Raw genomic sequence first — 12577 nt, 5'->3', positions numbered from 1 at the left:
TAGCACTGTGCAACCCTTACAATTCTTGAAAGTTTATGAACGACTTTCCTGTGACGTTCAGTGGCAGCAACAGTTTGAAATGCATGGTTGTTGCTCTGTGTTTGCTTTTACCAGACCCTCTTCTCAGCATCTTCTGCCTGCCAGCTCGTAGGGCTCAGGTTTTCACTCTGGATGTCAACCTGTTGCACGTGAACTTGGTCTCTGCCCCCACTCTGGGGGCAGTCTGGGTGCTTGCAGGCTGGTTGGGTGCACTCCAGTGTTGGGACGTTTCTGCGACTCTGACAAAGACGGGATGGAAAAGGAAGCACAGATTGGGACTGACCTGTGGAGATGATGGGAAGGAAGAGAAGTTCTGGGGTGGGCGCTGCTGTGATGAGGCATGGGCAGCACCGAGAGGAAAAAAGGCAAAAAAGCATCTGGGGAAGACATTACCAGACAGAGGCAGACGGATGTGTCCCACACAGCTCAGACCTGGGAATGAAATACAAAATTTCTCAATCTTACCGTAATGCTGCTCTCAACAAATGCCTGTGAAACCCCACGGTCAGCACATGTGCTTCAGTTCACAAGGAGTAGGTGCTTCATTCGGTGCTGCTTGCGAAAGGCTTCTCCACTGCTGATAGCGTGCCTGTCGAGGAGACTTTGCTCATTTTGCATTTTTAAGTGACATATTCATATTTTCTAATAGATTTTATTATTATTATTATTATTTAAGATACAGACAGAAAACAGAACACTAGAGGATAGCCTAGAAGGCTTTTAGCTTCATCACTGGATAAAAATGTCAGAAGGATATAGACCAATGGAAATTCTATAAGCTTCAATAACTAAGATAATTATCAAACAGTTTCTTGCACGCAACAACAATCTTCATTTAATGACTTACTCCTTGACAAAAATACTGAAGAATATAGTACTCTGGCTGTATATTTTAGGGGAAAGAAATGTTCTTCAGGACAGCACTCTCTGCGTGTTCCTTCCCCAAGCACATCCCTCCACGGTGCACCCCATGCCAGTGATCTGACCCAAGTCTCTTCGCGTCTTCACAGTTATTGGTGGCCTCGTGCTCTCCTGTCCTGCAATGGCATAAGGACTTTTCCTCATTTTCTCCACTAACATTTTTTTTTTCTGCATAAAATTTCAACATAGAGGTCTGGGTCGGTCGCATACATTGCATATATGTAGTAGACATACATAGCAAGTCTTCAAGAACACCAGTTGCATTTTCCTCCTTCCATCTGGATGACTCACAGTTTTTTTCAGCAGTGACAAAACAGAATGGAGGGGGAGGGAGGAAGAGAATATTGGATTCTTAGATACTGTAGAATATTTTCAAGAATAGTATGAGGTGTATCAGAAGATACATATTTTAATGTTAATAGATATAGCAAAGAACAAAAGCTCTGTTGTTTTTCGTATTTTTTAAAGCTGCTAACATCTCTTAAAATTGTAACTGGTAAGATCTCTTCAGTTTTTGATGAGTTTGATTGGAAACAGCTGTGTCCAAACTGTTTCAACATAAAATGAGAATGGTCTTGAAAATGAAAGATTTCTTTGTGTATAAATAAAAGAACAGCAATTTAGCCAGATTTAGATTTTGCAATGTTTTTGTTGAGTCATTACTATCTGAAAAAGAGACTGGTAATTATATTCTGTGATTAAAATGCAATTCCAGCACTGTCTTAGAAGCAAATAGGTTGAAGTTTGAGTGACACCTGATCAGTAATAAGGGATTGAGCAAAGCAGACCTACTATCAAAGCATTAATTTTCCCAATTCTCACCACTAGTAGTGATCTCATCACACTTAACTAGGAAACTATTTATGTTCTTAAAGGAATTTAGATATCATACCGTGTGAAAATGTAACCCTTGTGAGTAGTGAATAGTATAAATTACATAGCTCTTAAAAACACTCGTAGGATATTTCCAGATTGATTATATTTTAAAGAGAGAAAATTGCCCAGGGATGCTGTAAATGGTTATCATTTTCACATCCAACACCCGGGTATCTTTAAATTTGCTCGGTATTGGATTTTAATAGCCAATTCAAATAGATTTCCACTGCTAATTCACATACTTCAGATTTTTTTTAACTTTTCTTTTTTTTTCTATGATGTTGTTAAGCATCCATGCTGCAAGGCGGATGTCATAAATCTGAGTGAAGCATTATTACTTCATCTGGAGGTAGATGTCCAGAGTAGTGACAGTAGTATCAGGAGTGGTAGTGTAACTATGTTGCTTTACAAAGGACCCCTTTCTCAGTCAGCAGGGAGTCTGGCCAGCAGTTTCAATGGAAATTGAGGACAGAATGGGCTTTGGGTGCAAGAAAGCATTTCTGATATACTTAACTAAAGGTAAAAAATGCTAGATGTCAAAAGGCACTTGTAAAAGCTGGCACTTAATGTCTTATTCAGGAGTTCATTTCAAATGAACCCCTACTAAGTTAATCAATAATCACATAAGATTAGGTTGTGCACACATGATTATTGGGACTTACATTAGTTTACCATTATGATATTAATTCATTTCAACTACTCTAATGACAATAACATGACTTAAAACCCTCCTTAGGGACAAAAGTTGGACACAGCTTACCTATTATATAACTATTTCCTGGAAGAAAAAAGAAAAAGTTATATGAAGTTCATTCGATATTTTAGTATAACCTTTGGGTATAGAAAATACTGCCGGAACAGCATGTTCTCTCCTCTTCTATTTCAGTCGTCACAAACTTCCATAGGAATGGTAGATGCATGAATGAATCCTGTGCTTCTAGAAATCAGCAAACAAACATATATATGTATGAAACAGTAACTTCTGGTCATATATATAAATTATTGATCATTTACAAACATATACAAATACATACATATGTGTATATATATCTTATATATACACAGTTTTATGTATCAGCATATATATTCATATATATGTAGGCAAGATATATGAAGATTTTTTTTCAGATCATTTACCTGAACTTTTGTGTTAGAATTTTCCCACTGAGCATCTACATATACATTCAGAAATATGAGTGATTTAATTTTTCTGTCTTTAAATGTTTATGAATGTATCTCTTTATAACAATTTAAAAAAAACAATACCACTATATAACAATTTTAAGGTACCAGAGGACCTTAAAGCAAAAAGTGATAATCCAGACAAGATAAAGCTTTCAGATAATTCTGAATCAGAAAAATTGATAGTGTGAGTATCTTTAACTGCTTTTTGGGGGCCCGGGGAAGGAAAACTGCTGGCTGCAGAGACTGGGACGATACAGTTACACCTCCGAGGAACACAAACTCCACCTAGTGGTAGCTCCGATGATGAAATTTTAGAAAACCAGAAATTCTGAAGCACGATCTCAGTTGTATAACTGGGCTGTGAAATCTAAGAATAAAGATATAAATTATCTTTGGGAAAGTAACAAATTATAGAAAAATATACTAAAAATGTTTCTACAGCTTTTTGTTATTGTTCACTTGATGAAAGCTTTTTCATAATAAAAGTACCTTACATTTTCATCATAAGGGCTGTGAACTTGTTAAAAAAGTTTTATATTAATACACAGGTACATGTAACTTGTTTTACTGGTTTATTCTTTTTTATTTCTGAGGAAGACATGTAAAAAAGACATCTGAATGGATTAATTTGCTGCTGCTTTTTCCTAAGCAAACTGGACCATCTGGTATGGACCAGATAAATATACGAGTTCCTGAAACCAGCTTTGGTGAACATCAGCTTAGACTCCATTGCGTAAACTTTGGTAGCATTAAGTTCAAGGGTAATTACCACTCCAATGTACTATTTTCCTCTTAAATAGTTCACATTTAAAAGAAGTATTACCTTATGGTAATAATTTCCGTGACTGAATTTCTCCCCTTAAAAATAACTAAAGCTCATTTAAATTACTGAGGGCACTATTGGTCTATCCCTCCTTTTCCACTTCTTTACTGTTCACAATACTATCCAGGCAGAGCAGAAATAACATGTACATTTAGGAAAACAAGAAAATGTGTAAATATAATGCACACTGGGAAAAAAATAAAAATCTCATGTACAGTTCATTGCAGAACTCAAGTGTAGCCCAAAGGAAAGTAACAGTTCAGAACAAAAAGATCTTAAGTAACTCTGGTAACGCATGACCCAAACATCCAGTATTCCTAGGTTTTCTACAAAGATCACCTGTCCCTTGCAAAGTATTATGACAAGTACTCAGTTTAGCATTAATTCTTTATTTTATAATTTATCCTAGGGCTTGTGTATGTTCATAAAAACTATGCATATTTGAGTAAGGGCCAAGCAGATACTGGACCAGATTCATCAGGGTAAGGGTTATATTTCCTATTTATCTAGACTAAATGTTCAGAAATCAGATTTCATTTAGAGGGGATGCTGGTAATTAGAATAGTGGGTTTGTCCCTTTTGCTTCTTGGACTAATTAAAAAAAAAAAAAGATTCTGCTCATCCATACCAGTAATGGGATTCACTACTCCTGCTTTCTAATCACCATCTGAAGAAAAGCCAGGTTGCCTGCCAGAAGTGTGAATATATAGCCCACAGCAATCTGCTTGTAATATCGAGGTATTCCATAATAACTTAATATTGCATTCTTCTCCTGTAAGAAAAGCTTCACTAGAGACTGACTAAGGTATGGATGTTCAAAGACTACAGCATTGGGATCCAACTGAAACTACAGTAAGGATGTCCACCTTTTATTCTGTGAGGAGAGAGTCCCATCACCTTATGTTGATTTCGGCAGGAGTGAAGGCATTCAGCTTCTCTCAGAGATGAGAAGTTTGTGCAACTCCCAGTTTGGCAGGATTCTGACTTACATATTTATGTCATTGTTAGAGGTACCGTTTCCAATGGAACTACTGCCATTTACAAAATTAGGCACATACTTAAGTAACTTCCTCAACGAGGGCCTACATGTTAAATACACAGGGTGTTTATTGCTATTTTTCTAAGTCAAAACAGAAAGAGGCACATGTAAGTGTGTACTGTCTTTTGTACCAAGTAAGTATGTCTTTAAACTGTGAACTTCAATATTCTCACCCAGTTTAAGTCAAATAATATCTTAACATCAAATATTTATAGTTTTGCAAGAGCATCAAACTGAAAGTGGTGCTCTGTAGACTGAAACAGCATAAAGTTATTTAGCAAAAAACATGAAATGCCTGTATTCAACTTTTCACATAAAAAAATATATTTTGTTTTACAACACTAACAGTTAAGGCCACAGAACTCCAGCAAGATTCTGACAGACATATCAATTGCAACTATTAAAATTACCAATAAATACCAAGAAAATGGTCTGCATGTTTAAAATCACAACAATCAAATCAATCAAAGCAACCATCAACAGCTTCAGTAACTCGTAACTGTTTTCAAGTATAAATTGCATTATGTGCTTTAAGACTGTCACATTCTTACGTATTATAACAGTGTTAGAGTAATATACAAGTAGAAGATTTCATCCTTCTGTCCTGGTTAGTCACAGTTTCCTTGGAATTCTCCAATGTATGATTCTGATTTTCATCTTTACTGTCTTCACCAGACAAATCTTCTTTTTCTTGTTCACTCTGGAATGGCTTTCCAGATAAATCTTCCTTTCTGTTGCATACATTCTTCTGGCTTGTCAGTGGCTTTCGCTTAAACAGGGAAAACTGGAGTATAAAAAAATCAAAAAAAAAAAAAATAAAAAGTGCCTTTTGTATATAACAGGGTCAATTTAGGTCACAGATTTATCCCTGGTAAAATAAATCTTTTTTTTTTCAAAACAATATGACTATTTAAAAATGCTAATGAAAAACACCCTGATGCACTATTTGAAATGTGTCAAAGTAACAGAAATGAATAAAATAAATTAAAATGATTGAATTTTGTCAAATTACACATTATACAGCTTGTACATAATAATGCAAGTGGTGCAAAATTATTTGTGTTGCTTTCAAACAAGTCTGAGAAAAGGGCCAGAAATAAAAGCTCAGATCAGCAAAGCCCAAAGCAGTTAATGCTTAATATGCTTCATTATAACCACGTGTCCCATTAAAGTTAATAACAATATCTTTTTATGCCAATGAGACTACACACATGCTCGAAGTTAACTGATGCTTAAGGACTTTGTTCAACAGGAAACACAGCAGCCAGTCTATGCAGAAGCCTTTGGGTCCTAAACATGTAAGAAGTTCCATGTAGAGTATACCTCAATATGCATATATATATATATATCTTAAATCAGTGCATGTTGGAAACAGATACAAGATCAACTAGCTGAGCTGCTGCTTTCATAAGGAAACATGGTAGAAAAATTATTTAGCTAATGTTTCATAAGAATCAACTCCAAAGCTTTCACCTCACTGAAACCTGATGTGAGTAACAACCTGTCTTTTATGGGCATGCTGTACAAAATCAGGTGATAATGGACTTTTTCTCATTTCTACTGACAGAAATACTATGATTTATTTTCATAGAACATATTTTCTTCTGGTCTTGCTAACTCTCACTAATACATACTAGCCATTCACTGTTCAAATATACTCTCACGAGGCTAATTACAACAATGTATAAAAATTTGCAGACTGACTTATATACTTGCTTTTAGAAGAAACCAAATTAAACTAACCATCGGTTACATACACAAAACTTTTTTTTTTTTCATAATAAATTGTAATTCATTAAATAATCTCTTTTTTTGTATCAGAGGATTTCTGCATAAGAGATGGTCAAGCATCACACATGTATTCTTTAAGGGCAACAGAAATAACTCTGGGAATAGCAGAGAAGTTCTTTGAAACATCAAAAGTGTAGTTATGTTGCTTACTTTCACACTAATTATAGTAATGTCTTATTTGTTTTCATTCACTTGCTATTTCTTTTATTGCAAAATTTACCACTGTGTATATGCCTTAGAGAACTCCCCATTATAAGCTTCATCAGAGCAAATGTATCAACATAAGACATTTTTTAATAAAGGAAATATATTGTATCTATATATTATATATACATAGAAAATATATAAAAAATAAAGGAAATACAATTTAATAAAGAAAATATATTGCAATATTTTTAGCCTAACAGGAGTTGAAGTCATAAAACTGTCTCTTAACTTTTTATAGCTTCACAAAACAGTTGTTTTTACTGCAACAAGACAATACTTAAAATAGTTACTTATGTTTTGTGTTATTCACGATGTAATTTCTAGTTTTGCGATTGTTCCATTTACATTCCCTATTATGAAATATAACTTAGCTTTATTTTCAGCCTCACATTATTTCTCCCTCATGTGAGCTGGTGTAAAACCAGAAGATAGCACAAACATATATATGGCAAGAAGGAGTGCCAGAGATTTGCGTGATTACTTTTAAAAGACAGTTGTCTTGTTCCCTTCAGTCTGTAATTATGGTGTCACTTCCCAGGTACAATGCTGTATGTTTCCTTACTAAGACTTCAATTTTGAGAGGAAATCTTGGAAGAGATTTTTGTGAATAGAAAGGGTACACTGAAGTTAGTGGGGAATTCTGCCATCCCTAAAGGCATTTCATCTTAGCTAAATCTGTAACAACTGGTGTGTGTGTTTGTATGTTGGCTATACATTCCTCTTTGCAAATGGGGACTTATCATTCTCTCTCCTCCTCCTAAATCACGGCAAAACCTTCATGCGGCCCTGGCTTACACCTGAGTCCAGTCAAGTCACAGATGAATGACAGTTATAGAATACATATGTGCTGGACATTCACACAACTCAACTGAAGGTTTGTGGGTGATGGGTGTAATAATTTGGATTTCATGAGACAAGTGTCCGTTGTCCACATGCAAGGTGCACATTTACTCCTACCACGCAACCCTAATAAATCTGCTTTGGCAATAGAGTTGTATACTTCGTTTGACTTTCATTTGACTTTATTTGAACTTTATTTATTTTATTTGACTATATTTCACATTTGACTTTCATTATACTTTCATTTGCCACTGAAGAATTAACAACTTTTTTCCTTCCCCTGTAAGGCTTTTCCATTACTTCCAAGTAATTACTTCCAAGTAACTCAATAATACAGTTTAGGTACATTAGTTCCCACTATTTCAGTTTACCTTCTAGTTTACTGTTTTTTATGTTAAAATAAAGGCAATGTTACAAACAGCCAAGGAAAAAAAAACCTGATGGTAAGAGCAGCTTGTAATATCTTGAGACATATTAAGAACATGACAAGACAATGGGATACCATATGAAAAAATCGTAACAAAAAATACTAAATATCTGGCCTTTTTCCATAATAGTAGCTATTAAATTACATTAAGCTACAGGTGCTATATATCTTATCTATCTACCTAAATCTATATATTATCTCCCAAGTACCAAGTGATAAGATGAGGAGAAATGGCCTCAAGTTGCACCAGGGGAGGTTTACTTTGGATATTAGGAGAAATTTCTTTACTGAAAGGGTTGTGCAGCATTGGAACAGGCTGCCCAAGGAAGCAGTTGAGTCACCATCCCTGGGGGCCTTCAAGAAACACGTAGGCGTAGAACTTTGTAGCATGGTTTAGTGGTGGACTTGTCAGTCCTAGGTTAAAGGTTGGACTGGATGATCTTAGAGGTCTTTTCCAACCTGAATGATTCTATGATTCTGTGATCTATTCTACAGTGGATTATGACACTACTGTAATATTGGGATACGTCCATAGACAGTAGTATCCCATCATTCTGCAGTGCAGATCCTCTAATGTTATAATTACTCTCAGCTTTCAGTATAAGCATCTTCTTTTCTTTCCTTAATCTGTCATCAACATATTGGAGTCAAATAGCCAGGATGTGTCACATCTAAGGTTATAAGGCCCTCTATAATTTTAAGGGCAGGGAGTAGAAGTATAAAACACACACCAACCTGCATGTCTGACAATCTCTGTCAGAAAAATGTTGATATACATGCTTAATACACAATCTTCCAATATGAAGATGACCAACTGTTTCATTTTGATCCACGGACAGAGAATAGTAAAAAACACTTCCACAGCAAGCAACACACATGGGTATCAAAAAATACAATCAAATTTTAAACAGAAACAACGGGTGGCTAAGCACTGTAACTGTTTATGCAGTTCAGGTAAATTTGGGTATTTGCTGCACCTATATAACTGACCAATGCCTTCTTGGTCACTACTAGAAGTAGAATGAAAAATCAGGCCACTTACCTTTTTTCTCCCTGTTATTCCTTCAGCTATTTGGTCCTCAGTGTTCTCTGAAGAATTATTCACAGTATGATTGTCAGTGCTTTCTTTCTCTACAATAATATAAACCTTTATATTAACTTCCTTCCAATTCTTGCAAGTTAGGAGCAAAAAGACCTCTTATTCAAATTACTTTTGAAGTAAAAGTCACTAAATAAAATGTGGATCTTAAGCAATCAGAGTATTCAATTCAACTTCATGCCCAGTCTGACAAGAATGTTTTAATTTTTTTCATTTTTCTATATAAGGCCCTTGTATTATTCTCCAAATGTTTGATTTTCCAGAAAAGAATAAGCATGGCAGTAACATGATATAAAATGTTTTGACTTGGACGCTCATAGTTTCCTCTTGTGGACAGAAGACAATGTCTTGTACACAGATTTTGAAAATACATTCTAATTTGGAAAAGCTGACTTTTAGGGCAAGAGTTATTGTTCAGCATTAATCTTTATTCCATAGAATCTTCTGGTAAAGGAAAAGGTTTCCAACTGAGTTGATATTCCCATGTTTCAATTTTCCTATACTCTCTGCATGAATGATACAAATTTAGAACTTAATACCAAAACTTCCAGCTCACTGAATGATGGAAAATATTTAAGCATCCATTCCACACAAGCTGTTCCAATTATAATATTGAAGATAAATGGCATAGCTTCTTCATTATTAAAGGGAGTGATCTTTTTTATATCACAATTATTTTTTCTTACAAAAGAACAATTACAGATTATTCTAGAAATTCTAAAATTCTAGAGAAAGAAGCTTTTTTGAGTTGTCTTGCATATAGGGCAGCCAACTTCATGCTCCCCTGCTTTTCTAAAGGAATATCTGTTATCAGCCTGCTCAACTTGTCCTCAAAACTACAAGCAACATCTAGACTCAGATCTTCAGCGTCTTTGAACGGTGTTCAGAAATGACCACGTTCCACCAAAAATAATCTGTTTATGAACATAATGAGGAAATGTCATTGGTGGGTAGGGATAAAAAAGACTTCTGACAAGCTAGTCCGCTTAAGTGAAGAAACATGGCACCTAAAGAAGTTGCTTGAGAAATAATACAGTTACCAATACTTCACAACTAGAACTGCTCTTTTTCAGTAAAACAATCCTTTCAAGAGAAAGTCTTTTTTATGGACTTCCTCCAAAACGTAACTGGGAAAAGTGTGTTGTTTTTTTTCTTGCAACTCATTAACAATTAGTAGCATTTTTTGCCTCTCAAACTTCATTCTCTCTCAAGAACTGCTTTACCAACCACTGACAGTAACGGTATTGTTCAGTATATTTATAATAGAGATTATTTAGAAAAGTTTTATTTTTTGAAATGTTTTATATGTTTTTAGAATGTATACAATGGTCCAGTTCTTAGGAATTGTACTCTTACCCTGCTCAATGATGGTCTCTTTCTGAGTAGTCTCTTCTGTCTATAGAGAGACAAAACAATGAAATTTCTACTTTCAAACTTGCTAAAAAATAATGTTTAACTATAAACACCTACCTATGTATTTTTCCCTCTACTAAAACCACCCCAAACAACTTCACATTTCTAAGATATCTATATTAAAATAAATGCAAGTTAAAGAAACAAATTATTTCACATACAATGATTTAAAAGGAGTAAAAGATTTTACCTCTGCAGTTTCCACTGTGCTATTCCTGGTTTTCTCTCCCTCAGGTGTTTTACTATGATGTTTCTTTTTTTCATATTTTTCCTCCATTGCCTCTTTGTCTGTTCCTTCTCCTTCTCCTTCTGCTTCTCCTTCTCCTGCTTCTTCTTTTTCTTCTCCTTTTTCTTCCTCATCCTCCTCCTCTTCCTCGTCTTCCTCCTCATCTTCCTCCTTCTCCTCCTCTTCTACTTCTTCTTCTACATCTTCATCTTCTTCTTCTTCATCTGTCTCCTCATCTCCAGATGAGTTTTGTTCCTTTGACAAGATGGCCAAAAAAGAATTTTGAAATGCATGCTGCAAGATGCTATCATGCTCCTAACCGTACACCAATTCATCATACACATCACTATTTGACTAAGAACAAGAAAATGCAAAAGAAAATGTTCTAAGGTAGATAAAATAAGACAGGAGTCGTTATTCAAGGTTCGCTCTCAAAGAAGGACTCTCAAAAATCTAACTTTGCCCTCAGAACTGTGCCCTCAGAAAAGCATTATTATGTCCCTTATCTGAGGGCACAGTTGAGTTAGCTCATGTTTACACTACAAAGTCTTACATTTTGTTATGCTAAGTTTAAATGCTTTGCCACTGCATGACTTACTTTTTCAAAATGGGGAAAAGAATTTTTTTCATCAGAATAATTCTGCCTATGTTGAAAAGCAAGGGTTAATGTCTTGACAGATCCTTTCACCTTAAAAAAGTGTTTAACTCAGCCAGAACTTTCATGATGCATGGACCACACTTCCTGTTACCATATGTAAGGTCAGAAAGTACATGAGCTGCATGCTTCTGCATCAGAAGTATTTGGGTGAGGTATCTTTTCACGCAGCATGTAGATTGAACAGCACTGCTGACACACTCCATCCTGTTTAGACGTACCATTTTCACATTACCATCTGGTCCTGTGACCTTGTGTGCTGTTGGGAAGTTTCCCAGTAGCAGTGCAAAAAGATTCCATGAGGAGATCCCACTGTGGTTTCCCTGGGGCTCTGCACAGTGGAAAGTCATCGAAAGAACACTAACAATAACTGCAAAAATCCTGTCTGCTGGCATTTGGAACAAGGATAAGGAAAATGACAGCAGGTTTCTGGAAGGGTGTGAACGTTTTTTGAAATGTCCTTGATTTTTTCATTTGTTTGTTTTAGTGAGAAATTTGATTAGGAAACCAAACATGACAAACTCTTTATGCACTTGATTCTTCTATAATATGTTCAGACATCTACGATGGAAAGCAAAAGCAAATAACTTTCACCTCTCTAGGAGATGAAAAAGGTTGTTTCTTAGATATCAGTATATCCGAGGAACAACGAACAATAAAAACTGAAAATGTTTTCATCTGAACTCCTTTGGAAGTGGTGTTATTTATCACTGGTATACTTTACCTGTAGGCTTCTATGGTACCACTATAGGACACTGCAATATTAAATACAGAAGTGTTTAGAGATAACGCATGCACAGGATTTTGTCTTTGCAAAAAAATGTAAAAATAATTCCACTAGATAAAATACTGACATACAGTCTTCCAGAGGACTGTAAGATTGATGTGGAATTATTCAGAATGGACATCTGTGAAAAAGAATTTTCTATTTTTGATTCCTTCAAAATTAAGACAGTTTTCAGAGATATTAAGTAAAGTAATGGCCTATGGAAGAGACTCCACTTAGTCACTGCAAACTGGAGAAAATTTAAGATTA

General features: G+C 35.3%; 1 protein-coding gene across 1 annotated transcript; it reads right to left on the bottom strand.

Annotated features, from left to right (window-relative positions):
• Positions 1-675: 675 nt before the first annotated feature.
• On the bottom strand, positions 676-11891 carry LOC308187716 (uncharacterized protein; the record flags this gene model as incomplete). The annotated part of the gene is made up of 5 exons (XM_080575946.1): positions 676-5667; positions 9191-9279; positions 10604-10643; positions 10851-11201; positions 11763-11891. 5 exons carry the CDS (start codon positions 11889-11891, stop codon positions 5449-5451), a joined length of 828 nt encoding a protein of 275 aa, XP_080432072.1. The 3' UTR covers positions 676-5448.
• Positions 11892-12577: the final 686 nt, after the last annotated feature.

This window comes from Anser brachyrhynchus (assembly GCF_964034855.1).
Source record: "Anser brachyrhynchus genome assembly, chromosome: 1".
NCBI lineage: Eukaryota > Metazoa > Chordata > Aves > Anseriformes > Anatidae > Anser > Anser brachyrhynchus.
Note: the sequence above shows the minus strand (reverse complement) of the source record. Positions and strands in the feature narration are given on the sequence as shown.